The sequence below is a fragment of the Mustela erminea genome, chromosome 3, assembly GCF_009829155.1.
Source record: "Mustela erminea isolate mMusErm1 chromosome 3, mMusErm1.Pri, whole genome shotgun sequence".
NCBI classification, from domain to species: domain Eukaryota; kingdom Metazoa; phylum Chordata; class Mammalia; order Carnivora; family Mustelidae; genus Mustela; species Mustela erminea.
Genome location: NC_045616.1, coordinates 91,610,771 through 91,629,960, shown reverse-complemented (window position 1 = coordinate 91,629,960; position 19,190 = coordinate 91,610,771). Strand labels below are relative to the sequence as shown.

Sequence of the window (19,190 nt, the reverse complement as noted above, 5' to 3'; positions counted from 1 at the left end):
AGCCCGAGCCGCCCGCCACTCCCTTGCCCGTGCCCTCCCCTCCGCAGCCACCTTCCCGCCGCCTCCCCGCCCCCTCCTCCACCCCACCCCCCCCCGCCGCCTCCCCGCGCCGCCCCTCCTTCCCCGTTGACACACCGACTTCTCCCTCGGCCGCACAAAAGAACGCATCTGGCCTCCAAGTCCCGCGTGGCTCGTGCCCACCTCAAGCCCCAAATGACTTGTTTTGCTCAGAATCAACTCCTGTCTGGGCCGCTTCGAAGTCCCCAGCCCCCGGCGAGAACAGACCAGGATGAGAGAATGTTCCCTGAGCAGGATCGCAAGGAGCGGGCGCCTCCGAGCCAGCGCCAGGCGGGGGCAGAGCCCGGGGCCCGTTCCGGCAGCTCCCAGCGGCGTCCTCGTCGAAGGGCCGCCCGCCCCTCCTTTCTCGGCCTCTTCTCCCGGGACTTGAGCCCGGCTGAGTGACAGCAGCCTGCGTTCTAATGGGCCCCCGGATGCTGCCTCCTAATTAGCTTGGACCCTGTCCTCCAAGGCTGCTTCTCAGGCCTCCCCCTCTGCACCGCAGTCAATTTTCTGGGATTGGGATAGAACTGATGGCTTCTAATCAGATGAAACGTTTCTGTTGGCTCCAGGCCTCTGGCGAGTGCAGCGGGAGACCCCAAGAGCCCCACAGGCCCCGTAGCCTCTTCTGTAGGGCTCGCTCCCTTGTTTTGCGCCATTCCGGCCAAATCAGCCAGGCCCGGGCCTAGCAGCTAGGGGATTGGCTCCTGCCCCCTTCAGGGCAGGTTTGCAGCGATCTGGGGCCTCTGCGTGGCTTCCCAGAGAGGCAGGCACCTGGCCTGCAGGCGAGGCCAGGTGCCTGCCTTTTGCGAGCCCTGGGTCTCCAGACCAGGAAGGCTACCCCTTTGAGGTTCTCTCTGGTACAGTGGTGGCTGAGCTCAGCTCAGTGGGGCCTCCATGGGTGCAGGCACAGACGTTCCCCTCCCCACCCAATAATGATGCCCTTCTGGAGTTCTACTTCAATGAAGTTTGTTGAAGGATTTTGCCGAACAATTGTTAGCCGGCCCTGAGACCTCAGAGTCTTGAGCAAACAGAGGGCAGCTAGGGTGGGAGAGTGCGACCCTGACCTGTTCCTCTGACCACAGCTAGACCCCAGACTGCCCTCTGCCCCTCACCTGCTGACCAACTTCCCCATATAGGAGCAGCGCTGCAGCACCCCGATGGAGAAGCACTGCCCTACTCTCCAGGCCCTGCGCCTCACCCCAAGGCGTGGTGCATCCGCATCTCTTCCTCCAGGAAGGTCTCTGCTTGGGACTGACTGTGCAGGCTGAGAGATCTGCGATGTTCTGCAGGCACTGCCTTCTTGCCCTCACCCTGGCTTCTCACCAGAGGGAAACCCACAGCCTCAGGCTGAGCTGTTTGGCGAGGATTGCAGGGGTCCATGGCTGAAGGGTAGAAACAGGCCTGCTTCTCACTCACTGAAGCTTAGCCCAAGGCCCCCAGCTCGGGGGCCCTGGGAGAAAGCATGGCTCCTTGGGGTCTGGAGCACTTTCTCAGTGGTGCCTGTGGCCGCAGGGGCAGGGTTTGGGTCTGAGGCCACAGAGGGACCATGTTCCTCAGGGGGTTTGGTTTGGGGAGATTCTGCAACTCCTGCCTTTCCTCCCAGAGGGAATTTCTCTAAGTCGTGTGTGTGTGTATGTGTGTGTGTGTGTGTAGGGGGAGGATGGCAGAAAGGGGGCCTGGGAAGTATGGTTGTCCTGCATTTGCCCTCAGCCCCATCTTTTACCACATTTCACAGTTGCAGTTGCGTCTCCTGCAGCAGCAGGTAACTCTTTTCAAGCACAGCGTGTGACCCAGCCTGCCTGGGCACAGGCAGGACTCAGGAGCGCGCGCGCGCACACACACACGCATGTAGCACGTACAATGTAGGTGTGCGGCACACACAGATGCACACGTACTCAATAAATCCGCCCATGGGGCTGCATATAGTCACCTAGGCATGCCCACAGCCAGACCTCTGGGTTCCAGAACTCTGCTCAACGCAAAATCAGGCTGGTCGGGGACAGGAGCTATGTTCTAAGGCTGCCAGGTGTCAGGCCAAGGTGGGGAGCACAGTGGCTGCTTGGGTGGTGATGGGGAATGAATGGGGCACCTCTGGGTGTCCAGAGGCTGAAAGCTCTAGCCTTCCACTGTCTATGGGGTGTAAAGAGATCATCTTCCACAGATGAATGGAGCGTGTTCTGTGACTCTGAAGCTCTAGCAGGTCCGTCTGAGGGGCTCACCTCCTTCACTGTTGATGCATTTAATGCGTTTATCGAGCACCTGCTGGGTGCTGCAGTGGACCCAAGCCTCTGGCAGTGATCTAGGCAGTCACAGTAGTCCCTCTTTTTGGAAATCTTGATGCCTGCTGTGTGGACCACCAAAGGCCCTTAGTCAATTTCAGGGTGAAGCTCCATATCCCCAGGGGCCCAGAGGCCTAGAGAGGGGTTGGGGGGGTGGTCACTTCCACTGCACAGCCCCCCCCCAATGCTGAATGAGTACAGGACGAGGAAGGGACTGACAGGGAGGACACCCTGGCCAGCCAGGGTGTTGGCTGGAGAATGGACACGGACAGTTTCTCTTTTTCCCAGCCTCACCCTCTGCCGGCTGGGCACTATCCCAGGCAGGGAAGGGGTTTTTGAGCACACTCACAGACATGCATCACACACGCAGGACAGGACGCAGCTCTCTTTCAGGAGTAAAAGCAGGGGTTCAGTGTTCTCCCCGCTTTGCCATCTGACCTTGGGCAAGGCTTGGCCTGCATTGTGCCCCAGTTTCCATGTCTGACTCGGGACTCAGCAATTCCTACCTGTTGCTTCAGCTTCCAGATTGCTTGGTGATGGGGACGTGAGGAGAGGAGGGAAGAGGGCTTCCTGGAGCTGGAACCATGTGCCCTAGTTCCCATCCCTTCAGGCTACACCAGAGCTAGCGATGAATCTGTGACTTTCAGGAAATTGGAGGCTGGGAGTCCTGGCTGGGTTGAGTGGAGAAGCCTAGGCTGTTGTGGGGTTTGAAGTAGTCCCCACAGGGACCTTTCCTGAGGTCGGGCTTGCTCAAACAGATTCTGTGCCCAAGAATGGTTCAGTAATCTTATTTGGGAAGAGTGTTTGGAGGGCCCTCACGGAGGGCATCCTTTCGCCCGCTTATGGTGGGTACCCTGTCCTAATCTTTGCATTAGAATCGAGGGATTTTAGGAAAAAAGAAGGAATGTGCCGTGGCTTGCCCTCGAGGCCATCATGACTCTCTGGGACATTCCAACCCTAAGCCTCTTAGGCTGTGGAGAGAGTTCAAACTAGAAAACCCAGTTTTGGGAGTGCATCTGGGGACCACCTACCTCCTTCTGTCTGCTCTACCCCCCTCTCCAATAAAAGCTCTTGTTTCTTTGAATACAAGCAATTACTGGGTGAAGGGGTAAAGGGGTGCTCAGGTGGGGCAGGGAACCATCTCACTGGATTCTTTAGGTTTCCAAGGATCCCAGCTTGAGCCTTCCTGATACCTGGGCTTCCCGAGCCTGTCCTGGTGCAGAAACCTGGGATGTACTCAGGCAGGATGGCTGAGTGGGGTGCCTATGGGAGCATGGAACTCGGAATTCTAGCACCAGCTGGCAGGGCTGGCCTCATGGCTCACGGAGTCCACTCACGGGTCGTTCTCTGGTTCCTGAGAATGGCTGAGCCAAGGGGCGGAGAAGGGTGGGCGAATGGCCGAGGCTGGTCACGCAACTTGGGAAGCAGAGGGTCAGCTAAAGCCATTACTCTAGCCTCCTCTTCCCAAGACCTGCTTCTCCTGAGAGAAGGGCACTCTGAGTATGGCTGGAGAAGCAACAATGCTTCCCCTGCACCCCAGAGTCCTGGCAGGCTGGTCTCCATGCCCCCCGTCTGCCTCTTTTCCTTTTCCGAGCAGAGATGAAGAGTTCCAAGCAGTATGAGGAAAGGGGAGGGAGTCGGCGAGTCCCCCCTCCCCTGCTGCCTCTGCAAGCCTGTAGCTTTAACCATTACCCTAGACACTGTGTCTTTGGCCAAAGGGGCAGCAACCTGGGACTGCCTTCCTCTGGGCCCGGTGGCTGTCAGAGTCCCTGGGTTGCCAACAGAATACCCAAGCCTTCTCAGAAAAGTGGGCTCAAATATTTTTAGATTCAGGGGATTCCTGAATCGGAAAACCTTGGAACCGGATTCCAGCCTGGGGTTCCCATTTCTGCGATGCCGGCCTCGGGGCCCTCGCTTGACCCTGGCCCCGAAACGGCTCAGAGCGGCTGGTCAATTTCAGATTTCCAAGACCCGGTTCTAGAGAAGCGGCTGTGTGCCGGGGAACCCTTCGTGAACAACCCAAACCCCGGAGAAGCCGCGGGAGTGTCTTATTGGATTTTGCGAAGAGCATTTGGGGTTTCTGTCTGGGTAAGAAAAAGCCTGACCTCTTCCGGGCGAGGGCAGGCCGCCGTGGGCTGGGGGCGCCGCGGAGCACGGCGGCGGGACGTCGGGGTCCGTGGTGAAGAGAGCGGGGCTCTGGCCGGTGTCTGTTGCTTTTCTGCGGCATAGCCGCCCGAAGGAACCAACGAACCAACGAACGAAGCGGTGTCGTTTAGAAAAAATGACCCTCTTGACGCGAAGCTGCGGCTCAAGTCCCCAGGCGTGCAGAGGGGCCAGCGCTTTTTGCTCGTGCTGGGGCCCCCATTCCGCGGCGCAACGGGAAGCGGCGGGCGGCCCTCTCGCCTGCCCTTTTTCCTAGAGGTCCCCGGAGGCCTGCGCCCTCCGCGAGGGGCTGCGAAGGGCGTCCTGGGCTGTGCCCTTAGCAGGGGCTGGGGCCCGCGCCCCCGGGGCTGCTGCCCTCTTGGGGTGCCTAGAGCCAAAGCATGGGTGGGACCTCCAAGTAGGTGAGGCAGCGCTCCGCGACGGCAGCTGGGCCAGTGCGCTGGGCTCAGGAGCGAGTCCTTGCGCTGCCTCGATGGCGCCCGGACTCCCGGGCGGTGCGCTCAGTCCCGCGCCACCCACTGGACCCCACAAACGCCTGGAGCAAACAGTGCAGAATCCGCCACCGCCTCCCTGCGCCCCAACACCGCGGCGACCCAGCGCCCCCAGCCCAACAACTCTTACCCCACGCGGGTTGCGCTGCGTGTGCGGCTCTTCGGCTCCGGGCTCGCTAGCCACGGACTCTGCCTGAGGTTTCGACTTCGGCTGGGGCCCCAGATCCAGCTGCGTCTCCTGCAGTGCGCGCAGCTCGGGTGCCCGCTGGTTCGCTAGGCGAGCGCCTCGCTTCCCCCTCCCCCCTTCCCGCCTCCGGCCCGTGTCCCCGCCTTCCCCGCGGGCGACGCGGCGGCGGCGGCGGAGGAGCGGGCCGAGCCGAAGCTTCCTGGACCTTGCGCGGAGCGATGTAGCGAACCAGCGGGCACCCGAGCTGCGCGCACTGCTGGAGACGCAGCTGGATCTGGGGCCCCAGCCGAAGTCGAAACCTCAGGCAGAGTCCGTGGCTAGCGAGCCCGGAGCCGAAGAGCCGCACACGCAGCGCAACCCGCGTGGGGTAAGAGTTGTTGGGCTGGGGCGCTGGGTCGCCGCGGTGTTGGGGCCAGGGAGGCGGTGGCGGATTCTGCACTGTTTGCTCCAGGCGTTTGTGGGGTCCAGTGGGTGGCGCGGGACTGAGCGCACCGCCCGGGAGTCCGGGCGCCATCGAGGCAGCGCAAGGACTCGCTCCTGAGCCAGCGCACTGGCCCAGCTGCCGTCGCGGAGCGCTGCCTCACCTACTTGGAGGTCCCACCCATGCTTTGGCTCTAGGCACCCCAAGAGGGCAGCAGCCCCGGGGGCGCGGGCCCCAGCCCTGCTAAGGGCACAGCCCAGGACGCCCTTCGCAGCCCCTCGCGGAGGCGCAGGCCTCCGGGGACCTCTAGGAAAAAGGGCAGGCGAGAGGGCCGCCCGCCGCTTCCCGTTGCGCCGCGGAATGGGGCCCCAGCACGAGCAAAAGCGCTGGCCCCTCTGCACGCCTGGGGACTTGAGCCGCAGCTTCGCGTCAAGAGGGTATTTTTTCTAAACGACACCGCTTCGTTCGTTGGTTCGTTGGTTCCTTCGGGCGGCTATGCCGCAGAAAAGCAACAGACACCGGCCAGAGCCCCGGCTCTCTTCACCAAGGACCCCGACGTCCCGCCGCCGTGCTCCGAGGCGCCCCCAGCCCACGGCGGCTGCCCTCGCCCGCAAGAGTCAGGCTTTTTCTTACCCAGACAGAAACCCCAAATGCTCTTCGCAAAATCCAATAAAGACACTCCCGCGGCTTCTCCGGGGTTTGGTTGTTCACGAAGGGTTCCCCGGCACACAGCCGCTTCTCTAGAACCGGGTCTTGGAAATCTGAAATTGACCAGCCGGCTCTGAGCCGTTTCGGCCAGGGTCAAGCGAGGGCCCCGAGGCCGGCATCGCAGAAATGGGAACCCCAGGCTGGAATCCGGTTCCAAGGTTTTCCGATTCAGGAATCCCCTGAATCTAAAAATATTTGAGCCCACTTTTCTGAGAAGGCTTGGGTATTCTGTTGGCAACCCAGGGACTCTGACAGCCACCGGGCCCAGAGGAAGGCAGTCCCAGGTTGCTGCCCCTTTGGCCAAAGACACAGGTCTAGGGTAATGGTTAAAGCTACAGGCTGCAGAGGCAGCAGGGGAGGGGGGACTCGCCGACTCCCTCCCCTTTCCTCATACTGCTTGGAACTCTTCATCTCTGCTCGGAAAAGGAAAAGAGGCAGACGGGGGGCATGGAGACCAGCCTGCCAGGACTCTGGGGTGCAGGGGAAGCATTGTTGCTTCTCCAGCCATACTCAGAGTGCCCTTCTCTCAGGAAAGCAGGTCTTGGGAAGAGGAGGCTAGAGTAATGGCTTTAGCTGACCCTCTGCTCCCAAGTTGCGTGACCAGCCTCGGCCATTCGCCCACCCTTCTCCGCCCCTTGGCTCAGCCATTCTCAGGAACCAGAGAACGACCCGTGAGTGGACTCCGTGAGCCATGAGGCCAGCCCTGCCAGCTGGTGCTAGAATTCCGAGTTCCATGCTCCCATAGGCACCCCACTCAGCCATCCTGCCTGAGTACATCCCAGGTTTCTGCACCAGGACAGGCTCGGGAAGCCCAGGTATCAGGAAGGCTCAAGCTGGGATCCTTGGAAACCTAAAGAATCCAGTGAGATGGTTCCCTGCCCCACCTGAGCACCCTTTACCCTTCACCCAGTAATTGCTTGTATTCAAAGAAACAAGAGCTTTTATTGGAGAGGGGGTAGAGCAGACAGAAGGAGGTAGGTGGTCCCAGATGCACTCCCAAAACTGGGTTTTCTAGTTTGAACTTCTCCACACCTAAGAGGCTTAGGGTTGGAATGTCCCAGAGAGTCATGGATGGCCTCGAGGGCAAGCCACGGCACATTCCTTCTTTTTCCTAAAATCCCTCGATTCTAATGCAAAGATTAGGACAGGGTACCCACCATAAGCGGGCGAAAGGATGCCCTCCGTGAGGGCCCTCCAAACACTCTTCCCAAATAAGATTACTGAACCATTCTTGGGCACAGAATCTGTTTTGAGCAAGCCCGACCTCAGGAAAGGTCCCTGTGGGGACTACTTCAAACCCCACAACAGCCTAGGCTTCTCCACTCAACCCAGCCAGGACTCCCAGCCTCCAAATTTCCTGAAAGTCACAGATTCATCGCTAGCTCTGTGTAGCCTGAAGGGATGGGAACTAGGGCACATGGTTCCAGCTCCAGGAAGCCCTCTTCCCTCCTCTCCTCACGTCCCCATCACCAAGCAATCTGGAAGCTGAAGCAACAGGTAGGAATTGCTGAGTCCCGAGTCAGACATGGAAACTGGGGCACAATGCAGGCCAAGCCTTGCCCAAGGTCAGATGGCAAAGCGGGGAGAACACTGAACCCCTGCTTTTACTCCTGAAAGAGAGCTGCGTCCTGTCCTGCGTGTGTGATGCATGTCTGTGAGTGTGCTCAAAACCCCTTCCCTGCCTGGGATAGTGCCCAGCCGGCAGAGGGTGAGGCTGGGAAAAAGAGAAACTGTCCGTGTCCATTCTCCAGCCAACACCCTGGCTGGCCAGGGTGTCCTCCCTGTCAGTCCCTTCCTCGTCCTGTACTCATTCAGCATTGGGGGGGGGCTGTGCAGTGGAAGTGACCACCCCCCAACCCCTCTCTAGGCCTCTGGGCCCCTGGGGATATGGAGCTTCACCCTGAAATTGACTAAGGGCCTTTTGGTGGTCCACACAGCAGGCATCAAGATTTCCAAAAAGAGGGACTACTGTGACTGCCTAGATCACTGCCAGAGGCTTGGGTCCACTGCAGCACCCAGCAGGTGCTCGATAAACGCATTAAATGCATCAACAGTGAAGGAGGTGAGCCCCTCAGACGGACCTGCTAGAGCTTCAGAGTCACAGAACACGCTCCATTCATCTGTGGAAGATGATCTCTTTACACCCCATAGACAGTGGAAGGCTAGAGCTTTCAGCCTCTGGACACCCAGAGGTGCCCCATTCATTCCCCATCACCACCCAAGCAGCCACTGTGCTCCCCACCTTGGCCTGACACCTGGCAGCCTTAGAACATAGCTCCTGTCCCCGACCAGCCTGATTTTGCGTTGAGCAGAGTTCTGGAACCCAGAGGTCTGGCTGTGGGCATGCCTAGGTGACTATATGCAGCCCCATGGGCGGATTTATTGAGTACGTGTGCATCTGTGTGTGCCGCACACCTACATTGTACGTGCTACATGCGTGTGTGTGTGCGCGCGCGCGCTCCTGAGTCCTGCCTGTGCCCAGGCAGGCTGGGTCACACGCTGTGCTTGAAAAGAGTTACCTGCTGCTGCAGGAGACGCAACTGCAACTGTGAAATGTGGTAAAAGATGGGGCTGAGGGCAAATGCAGGACAACCATACTTCCCAGGCCCCCTTTCTGCCATCCTCCCCCTACACACACACACACACATACACACACACACGACTTAGAGAAATTCCCCTCTGGGAGGAAAGGCAGGAGTTGCAGAATCTCCCCAAAACCAAACCCCCTGAGGAACATGGTCCCTCTGTGGCCTCAGACCCAAACCCTGCCCCTGCGGCCACAGGCACCACTGAGAAAGTGCTCCAGACCCCAAGGAGCCATGCTTTCTCCCAGGGCCCCCGAGCTGGGGGCCTTGGGCTAAGCTTCAGTGAGTGAGAAGCAGGCCTGTTTCTACCCTTCAGCCATGGACCCCTGCAATCCTCGCCAAACAGCTCAGCCTGAGGCTGTGGGTTTCCCTCTGGTGAGAAGCCAGGGTGAGGGCAAGAAGGCAGTGCCTGCAGAACATCGCAGATCTCTCAGCCTGCACAGTCAGTCCCAAGCAGAGACCTTCCTGGAGGAAGAGATGCGGATGCACCACGCCTTGGGGTGAGGCGCAGGGCCTGGAGAGTAGGGCAGTGCTTCTCCATCGGGGTGCTGCAGCGCTGCTCCTATATGGGGAAGTTGGTCAGCAGGTGAGGGGCAGAGGGCAGTCTGGGGTCTAGCTGTGGTCAGAGGAACAGGTCAGGGTCGCACTCTCCCACCCTAGCTGCCCTCTGTTTGCTCAAGACTCTGAGGTCTCAGGGCCGGCTAACAATTGTTCGGCAAAATCCTTCAACAAACTTCATTGAAGTAGAACTCCAGAAGGGCATCATTATTGGGGTGGGGAGGGGAACGTCTGTGCCTGCACCCATGGAGGCCCCACTGAGCTGAGCTCAGCCACCACTGTACCAGAGAGAACCTCAAAGGGGTAGCCTTCCTGGTCTGGAGACCCAGGGCTCGCAAAAGGCAGGCACCTGGCCTCGCCTGCAGGCCAGGTGCCTGCCTCTCTGGGAAGCCACGCAGAGGCCCCAGATCGCTGCAAACCTGCCCTGAAGGGGGCAGGAGCCAATCCCCTAGCTGCTAAGGCCCGGGCCTGGCTGATTTGGCCGGAATGGCGCAAAACAAGGGGAGCGAGCCCTACAGAAGAGGCTACGGGGCCTGTGGGGCTCTTGGGGTCTCCCGCTGCACTCGCCAGAGGCCTGGAGCCAACAGAAACGTTTCATCTGATTAGAAGCCATCAGTTCTATCCCAATCCCAGAAAATTGACTGCGGTGCAGAGGGGGAGGCCTGAGAAGCAGCCTTGGAGGACAGGGTCCAAGCTAATTAGGAGGCAGCATCCGGGGGCCCATTAGAACGCAGGCTGCTGTCACTCAGCCGGGCTCAAGTCCCGGGAGAAGAGGCCGAGAAAGGAGGGGCGGGCGGCCCTTCGACGAGGACGCCGCTGGGAGCTGCCGGAACGGGCCCCGGGCTCTGCCCCCGCCCTGGCGCTGGCTCGGAGGCGCCCGCTCCTTGCGATCCTGCTCAGGGAACATTCTCTCATCCTGGTCTGTTCTCGCCGGGGGCTGGGGACTTCGAAGCGGCCCAGACAGGAGTTGATTCTGAGCAAAACAAGTCATTTGGGGCTTGAGGTGGGCACGAGCCACGCGGGACTTGGAGGCCAGATGCGTTTCTTTTGTGCGGCCGAGGGAGAAGTCGGTGTGTCAACGGGGAAGGAGGGAGCGGCGCGGGGAGGCGGCGGGGGGGTGGGGGGAGGGAGGGGCGGGGAGGCGGCGGGAAGGTGGCTGCGGAGGGGAGGGCACGGGCAAGGGAGGGCGGGCGGCTCGGGGCTGGATTCCGCCCGCGCTCCCTCGCTCGCTGGCTCGCTCCCTCCCCAGCCCCCTCCCACCCAGGCCCACCCCACCCACCACCCCTGGCGCAGGGACTGCTGGAACCTGGCGGTGCGCGCTGTCGCTTTAAGACAGCCTCTGCCGGCGCCGTCCGGAGCCTTAGAAACCGGCCCCGGATCGGGAGCCAGAGCCGGGGCCGGGCGGGCGGCAGAGGCCCGAGCGGCGGGAGCGCAGCGCGGAGCGCGAAGCCGGGCATCCGGTCGCGAGAAACCGCTGCCGCTGCCGCCCGCCTGGCCCCGCAGCCCCGGGCGGTCCATGGGGCGGGCGCGGCGTCGTTGCGGGCGCGGGCAGCCCTGGGGGGCAGCCAGTTAGGCGCTGTGCTCTTGTCCCCGCAGGTCGCAGCCAGGGCGGCCGGGCGCGCCCAGCCCCGGCCCCTGGAGCGCCCGCCGCGGTACCCGCCTCCATGGACGCCTTCAAGGGGGGCATGAGCCTCGAGCGGCTGCCGGAGGGACTCCGGCCGCCGCCGCCGCCGCACGACATGGGGCCTGCCTTCCACCTGGCCCGCGCCGCGGACCCCCGCGAGCCCCTGGAAAACTCCGCCAGCGAATCGTCCGACACGGAGCTGCCAGGTAAGCGCAGCTCCCCGCGAGGCGCGCACCGAGCCGAGCCGGGCGCACAGAGCGGGAGCGGGAAGCAGGGCCTGGAGCCGGCGCCGCGCGGTCAGGCTCCCTCTACACCCAGGAGCGTCAGGACCTTTTCTTTTCTCGTTCTCGGCCTGAGGGTGAACGCGTAAATTTACGCGCTTTATAAAACGAAATTCAGTGCTCTACTTCCACCGGGTCCCCACGCGCCAGATGCACAAACCTACAACGGGAGGGTCGGACTGACAGCCCCTCTTGTTCAGAAGCAAAGAGAACAGGAAAAGAAAAATCCGTTTGCGTAACTGGGTGCCCAGGGGCCGATCAGACCCCGGAGAGGAGTAGATCGAGAAGGGAATGGGGCAGCGGACGAGAGAGAAAGTGCCGGGAGAGACAGAGACGGGGGCACACACCCGACAGGCAGTGGGCGACAGACTGAGGAGGGAGCAATCCGAGAGAAGGGGCGGCGGGAAAAGTCAGGAAAACAAACTGAGGAGAGCGGCGGTGGACAACCGCAAATAAAAAGAAGGCAGAGGACAGCGAGAGCGAACAGGCCAAGGGGTGCGCACCCCAGGACCCCCCCCATTGAGGGAGCCCGGTCCCACGTGCGCCGCGGGACCCCGGAGCTGCCAGGCGGCCCAGCCAGGGCCCTGACTCGGCTCGTGCACGTCTCCCTCCGCGCTGCCTTTTTGTCGGAGCTCAGGCTTTTCCCCCCAGGCCGGCTGCGAGCTGGACCCGCGGGTGGGCGGTGCGGGCTACGTAGCGCGGCTAATCGTCGCCGGGTGCCGGCCCCGGGGGTCCCCGTTTGGCTCCCGCAGACAGGCTCCCTGCTCCGTGGGCGCCTCTGCTGTGCTCATTTCTTAATCCACCGCTGAGTGTATCTCTACGCGTTTTTATCTCTATTTGTTTCTGTTTTGCATCCCTAAGTGACTTTTTCTGAAAAGTTCTGTTTGCTTGGCTAAGAAACAATCAACGCGGAACTGTACTTTTGTTTTCAAGAGTTTTTAGCGTGGCCTTTGGTTGGTTTTTATTTGTTAAAACCCAGAGGAAAATACAGCGGTAGACTGCTTTGTAAAACCAAATCTACGTGGATATATTTAATTTTTTAACTGTAATTTTCGGTGTAGAAAGAATTACTACACTAGGCATATTTCTCTGGAATTTTAAAAAATCTCTACATACAACATTATTCTTGGGGAGATGTTTTAAAAGTCAATCCAAAATGGCGCGTTTCTCCGGGATTTTTTTTTTTCTTCAAAATCTATTTGCAGCGGTGTTACTTTGATAACTTAAAATTATGTAGCTCTATAGTGCTGTATTTCCCTGGGACTTAAAAATTATCTCTAGAAAGGGCATTATTAGGAAGGGGTTAAAAATCTATCTACAACAGTACTTTTTTTTTTTTTTAAATCCCAGAGAAATAAATGCCTGTGTCTGCTTGGAGTTTTTACACCCACAGCACTGTATTTAGTTAGGGGTGTGTTTGCACGGAGATTTCAGGCCTGAGGGTGAATTTTAATTTGCATTTGCTGTGTTCCTACCTATTTTTAATATTTTGTGAGCCTTTCTATGGTTTTAGGATAGAATTGAGTTTATCTGGGCTTCTATGTTTTATTTTTAAATTTTGTCTTTTTATTTCCATGTGTCTGTGACTGAACGTGTTTTGCGTAGCTGGGAAGAGTGAGAGGCTAGAGCCCCAGGTCACCTAGACAGTCTGTTGGTCTGGGCTGCCGCCTGAGGGATTTTTTGGGCCTCTGGACTTGAGGCCTGGAGCAAAGGCCGGGAACACAGCTGTGTTGTGCCTGCCCATGTGGCTCCCACACAGCCCTGGGGAGAAGAAGGTGGAGGGGCCACGGCCTCGCTCCAGCTCCACCGACCCACTAGCTTCAGGCTAGAAATATTTGGTCCTGGCTCAGAAAAGCAGAACCCCTCCAGATTGACACCCCAAAGAGCCCTCAAAATTTCATATACATGCGGGTGACAAAGCCAGTCGCGCTCAAGCCCCAGCGGAGCGGCAAGAGCAGGCTCTGCCCAGCCAGGAACCTCAGCCTGTGCCTCCGGTTCCTGGGCTCTTCGGGAGTGCGTCAGACCAAAGGTGACTACTGACGATCTGGCCCCCAGCAGGCTCTTTCAGTGGGGACAATTCTAGGGCTCCTGGCGGAAGGAAGGGCATGCCAGCGCTGGTGGCAGGCGCTTCGGTGGAGCCGGGATGGGTGCAAAAGGGCAGAAGCCCAAGGTGACTGGGGCCTGTCCTGTCCGATTCAGAGAAGGAGCGCAGCGGGGAAGTCAAAGGGCCGGAGGACAGCGGCGCAGGAGGCACGGGCTGCGGCGGCGCGGAGGACCCGGCCAAGAAGAAGAAGCAGCGGCGGCAACGCACGCACTTCACAAGCCAGCAGTTGCAAGAGCTGGAGGCCACTTTCCAGAGGAACCGCTACCCCGACATGAGCATGCGGGAGGAGATCGCGGTGTGGACCAACCTCACCGAGCCGCGCGTGCGGGTGAGCTCAGCGTGTGCGCCTAAGGCGACCGACCGGAGCAGAGGGCTGCTGGCCACCTCTGCCGCCGTCCTCGGAAAGCTTTAGACCCTGCTCAGATTTTGTCTCTGTCCCCACTCAGACCCGCTCTTTCCCTCCGTGGGAGAAGATTCCACTGTAGGCCCCGGTCTCCCCGGCTGCTGCTAAGCCCTTTAGTGGTTAGAGCCCTCACCGCCTGGCAGCCTACCTGACCCTGGGGCTCTGCTGCGGCTTCACCCTAAGATCTGTGGCCCCAGGAGGGATTTCCCCTGTGCTGCAGTGGGCCCTGGGCCCACTCGGATATGACCGCCCTAGACTGCACAGAGGATTCCCACTGATGGGGACCTCGGAGCTGCTGGCACCTTCTCCAGAAAACGAAAGGGAAAGGCACGTCTTGCCTAGCCACCTGGCAGAGGCCTGAACAGTACCTAGGCTTGGAGGCTCAGAAACTCCTGGGGCAGTGATCCCCAACACAGGCTGCCTCTCCAGAACCTCAGCATAGTCCCCGCCTGACTCCTCTCCAGCCAGTCAGCCAGTAGGGAGCTGGACCCTTTCCCTGTTGCCCTTTCCTTTGGGGCTGGGTTCAGGTGAAGGAGGAGCAGCTCTGGTGGAAGAGTGACCCTCAGGCCGAGTCCCTTTGGAGATGTAAGATCTCTGACCGGTGACCAGACTGCACCCTCCCTCTCCTCCTTTTCCTTCCCAGTGAAATCAAGAGCGAAGAGGTTATGTTGCCAGAGCAGCAAGAGAATAATTTCTTTTCTGAGTACGCAAATATTTAATCAGATACTGGGAGGACGTCCCAAGCGAGCTCAAAGTGCTACCTGGCCTACTGACTCCCTGCTATAACGCAAGCTCTCGCCCCTCCCATCAGGCTGGCCAGCCCAGTGGGACACGAGTGAAGACAGCACTCAGTAATCCTGAACTCACTAATCCTGCCCAGGTTTATGGTGATTCGGGTGGTGTGGGGTGGAATCAGGCAATGTCAGTGCCCGGGACTAGAAAAGGCTGAGATGCAGGGGTCCGGCAGGCTCGCTCAGGAAACTCAGCCCAGGGCTGGAAAAGGGCTTCGGAGGATAGAAGGCATGCATAGGAGTATAGAAGAGGACGGGCAAGGACCAGGAGTTGGTAAAGAACAAGTTCTTATTAAATTTTGTGGGAGAAAGTGGAGGGGAGATTAGAGAGAAACTAGTTAAGTGAAAGGAAATTAAATATTTGCAGAGAAACATATTTGGCATATATTTAGGTGGCAGGGAAGAAATTAACTAAGGGAGGGCAAAAGGATCAGATGGTTGAGAAAAATAAAGAATCAACTATTTAAGAGAAACAGTAACGGTCAGATATTTGGAAAGATGGGGAAAACTATTTGGGAAGAATCAAAAGGATCAAAAATGAAGGATAACGGAGAAAGTGGACTGAGGGGAAAGAAAGCAGTTCAGAGAGCAGGGTGGACCAAAAGAAAATAAACATTTAGCGCAGAAATGAGAATATCAAATGTTCCCAATAAATATGGATACAAACTATTTGAGGAATGAAAAAAGTGAAAAAAGAATAAAGGGAGTCGGAAGACCCTGCATTTCAGGGAAGAAAAATACCTTTTACATTAGAGGGCAAAGAAAAAGAACGGAATATTTAGAAGATAGACCGGGGCCCCTTCTGGGGAGAAGGCCGGAGATGGACTGGTTGAGAGAGAAAAAAGCAAACGAATATTTGCTAAAACAAAAGAGGATCCATCCGTACTAGGAGAAGTCATCAGATTTAACTTAGGGGAGTGGATATAGATCAGAAATGGGGAAAAGACGAAATGTTTTCTGGGGACAGGAAAGGAACCATTAAGGAGCACGGCCCGCAGGGGCGGAAATAACGAAGAAAAGAGAAGCTATTCGGAGAGGAGGAGGCAGCGGAGGGATGGGGTGGAGGGGTGGAGGTGGAGGGGCCTTCCCGCCCTCGCCAGCCCTGACCGTTCTCCTGCCCCCTCCCCCAGGTCTGGTTCAAGAACCGGCGAGCCAAGTGGCGGAAGCGCGAGCGTAACCAGCAGCTGGACCTGTGCAAGGGCGGCTACGTGCCGCAGTTCAGCGGCCTGGTGCAGCCCTACGAGGACGTGTACGCCGCTGGCTATTCCTACAACAACTGGGCCGCCAAGAGCCTGGCGCCAGCGCCGCTCTCCACCAAGAGCTTCACCTTCTTCAACTCCATGAGCCCGCTGTCGTCGCAGTCCATGTTCTCGGCACCCAGCTCCATCTCCTCCATGACCATGCCGTCGAGCATGGGCCCCGGCGCCGTGCCCGGCATGCCCAACTCGGGCCTCAACAACATCAACAACCTCACCGGCTCTTCGCTTAACTCGGCCATGTCGCCGGGCGCCTGCCCGTACGGCACGCCCGCCTCGCCCTACAGCGTCTACCGGGACACGTGCAACTCGAGCCTGGCCAGCCTGCGGCTCAAGTCCAAGCAGCACTCGTCGTTCGGCTACGGCGGCCTGCAGGGCCCGGCCTCGGGCCTCAACGCGTGCCAGTACAACAGCTGACCGCCCCGCCAGGCCCCGCGGGCCCGCGGCAGGCGCGGCGCCGGGCCGGGGGCGGCGCGGAGGACCTCGCCACGCCGCGCCCCCTGCTCCCGCGCAGCCCTCTCCTCCCCACCTCCCCACCTCCGGGCTGGTTGTGTGTTTGCTTTTCTGGACCCCACTGTGCCCTCCCAAACGAGACGAAACAAAACAAAAACACGTCGGAGAAAAGTGCTGCGAAAAAAACGGATGAGTTGCAATTTCCCTCGGGGTAGCGCGGGTGGTGTGTGTTCGCTCCCTCGGGCCGGGCAGACCGTTGCGCGGAGGGGACGCGGGGCGGGAGGCCGGCGTTCCGGAGAGGGCGCACTGGGAGCCCGCGTTCCCGCCGCGCCTGCGAACTGGACGCGCGGAGCCCGCGCAGGCCGGCCTGGGCCCGGTAGGGACCGAGGCGCCCCCTCCAAGCTGGGCCCGGCCGAGCGTACCTTAGCTCGATTCGGATCCGAGTTGGAGCGGGCGTTGGGTCGGGGATGACGGTGCCCAGCCTGGGTTCGGAGACTCGCTGTGGAGCTGCACGCGGCGCCGGCGTGCCCCGCGTGCCCTCGCAGCCGCGAGCACCGGATTCCTATTTTAAGGCTACGGAGCCCCAGCTGGCGGTGCGGACGCGGCGGGAGCATGGGGCAGGCTCATCTCCTAGCACCCCCGGCGCACCCCCACCCCCACCCAGCTTCGCCACAGGCCCGGACCCTCCACTCCGCTCCCTGTCTAGGAAGTGGTCCCCTTGGCCCGGCGAAGAGCACCCCCTCCTCACCGCCTGCCGTGCAAGAGTCGAGCCGGGAGAGCTCGGGGCGCGGCCAGGCCCCCACCCCGCGCCGCGCCCACTTTGCACACCCGCTCTCCGGCCCGCGCCCCTGTTTACAGCGTCCCTGTGTATGTCGGACTGACTGTATAGAATTATAAATCTGTCTATATCGACTTGTCCATGTACGTCTATTAAAACCATAGTACAAGCGTGCTAACCGCTGCCGGCCCGGACTGCTTTCTTTCCACTGAGAAGGGAGGCGGGTAGAAAGGGAACGGCGCCACCGTGGGCCCTGTGGGTAAGGAGAGAGGAGCCAAATGGCCGCCTCCTAGTGGAGTGGGAGGTGCTCTCTTCCCACCACGATTCCTGACCTGCTCTGCCCGACTCCGTGAGGGCCCCATCCGGAGCTCCGAACTCCCTCTCCGCGCCCACCAGGTACTCCCCGGCTGGACCGCACAGCCTCCGCGCTGTGCTCTGTGCTCGGCCGCCCTAGCCAGCACCCCACTTCCCCGGCTGCCCGACTCTGCAGGCTCTTTCCAAGCTGGGTCGGCGGGGACCCCCAAGCCCTGGGACGCTGTGTGGCCCTTGTCCACCCGGAGAGTCGGGGTGAAGGCCGCTGAAAGCTCCTTTAGTCCTGGAGTTGCCTTTTCTCCTGTGGCCCCCGTACTCCTATCTTGAAGCCCTGCCCTAGCTGTTCCAGGGGAACTGAGGATGCTGAATCCGCCAGGGCCTCCCTCAGCTCCAACCCCCCGCCCGCGGAAATCCCACGCAGGGGCAACTGGCAAGGCTGTGCTGGAGAAAGTGTCCATCGCAGGGAACTAACGTCTCACTTCCCTTCCACCCCAAGGTATGGGAAGGAGGCTGATGCCGCTTCCACCCTCCCCAGGCTTTGGAAACTACTGAACAAGACCAGCCTGTAAAGTGCCTGTAAAATTCTGCTTCCCTTAAGTCCCTTCACTTCCAATAGCAAAAGAGAATGTTTGCAGCTGGAGTGGGGGAGGGAGGAGGGGCTGGTATTCTGCTTTAGACTCACCTTGTGACTGGGATTGGCGCTGCCCTGGAGCTGGACCCCCGACAAGCCCCAGATGGGAAGGGGGCCCAGCCATAGGCCTAATCACCAGCTACTAGCTGGAGAGCCCTGTGCACACATTCTGAAACCAGGTCAGCACTGCCTCTGAGGGCAGGAGTGTTGTCCCTATTATACACGGGATGGAACCAAGACTTCACCATGCTCTGCAACTGGGCCAAGGTCACAGGGAGTCAACAATCTTTATATTCCAAAGCATCTTTCCACTGATCTTCCCACTTTTAGATGAGGAGTGAGGAAGGGTTCTTCCGGAGGATGGCTCAGCCTGATGCTATAGGACTTAACAGTGTGGGGCTCTGAGGACAGGGCCAGATACACAGGCCAGAGGAGGGAGGTGGGAGGAGGGAAGGCTGGGGCAGGGGGCTGGAGCCAGACCACCCCTCCTCCCCCAACGGCTCCAGTCCAGGGCTCCGACCCCTCACTCTCTGGAAACATAAACACACAGCCACATCTGGACTCAAAGTTCCTCCCCCAGCCTCACACATCTGCCAAGGCCAGGGGGGCCCTGGTCTCAGTTGAGGGCAGAAGGCAGGAGAGACCTAGGAGATGAGACTAAAAAAAAAGGCAGAGAGGCCTCTCCTGAAATTCAGGCCCAGCCTCAGGGGACACGGCCGACAAGGGGCTCTGGCAGAGGCTCCAGTGTGGCTTTGGGGTCCCAGACCAAGCAGCTGCAGATAGGGGTGACAGGGCAGAAGCAGTCCCAGAACGACCTCGTCACCCATCAAGGAGCATGGCCAACAAGGTCAGTGTCAGACCCTATGGTGGGCTCTCCGCCCACCTCTTCCGACCCCGCTGTGGGTGGCTGCAAGAGGAGTACCAGCCGGCCCTCCTAGCTGTACCACCACGGGGTCATCTCTGAAGGAAGGCTGAGGAATATGTAGGGCTCTGAAAGTCCAATCTTCTGGGGAAAGAAGCAAAAAGCCCTAGTTGTCTTCTGCCTCAAGAAGCCCCGGGGAAGGAGTGCCATTCATTCACGCCACATTTACTGTGTTCCTGCCCT

The 19,190-nt window shown here is 59.7% G+C and overlaps 1 protein-coding gene across 2 annotated transcripts; it reads left to right on the top strand.

The window, feature by feature from the left end:
- The first annotated feature begins 5,359 nt into the window (after positions 1-5,359).
- LOC116586552 (pituitary homeobox 1) lies at positions 5,360-17,320 on the top strand. 2 transcript variants are annotated; one of them, XM_032336675.1, is made up of 4 exons: positions 5,360-5,547; positions 11,049-11,282; positions 13,557-13,789; positions 15,786-17,320. In XM_032336675.1, the coding sequence occupies exons 2-4, from the start codon at positions 11,117-11,119 to the stop codon at positions 16,326-16,328; spliced, it is 942 nt and encodes a 313-aa protein (XP_032192566.1). In that variant the 5' UTR covers positions 5,360-5,547; positions 11,049-11,116; the 3' UTR covers positions 16,329-17,320. The 2 variants fall into 2 exon arrangements, with proteins under 2 accessions (XP_032192566.1, XP_032192564.1); XM_032336673.1 differs by lacking the exon at positions 5,360-5,547 and adding an exon at positions 10,285-10,522.
- Positions 17,321-19,190: the final 1,870 nt, after the last annotated feature.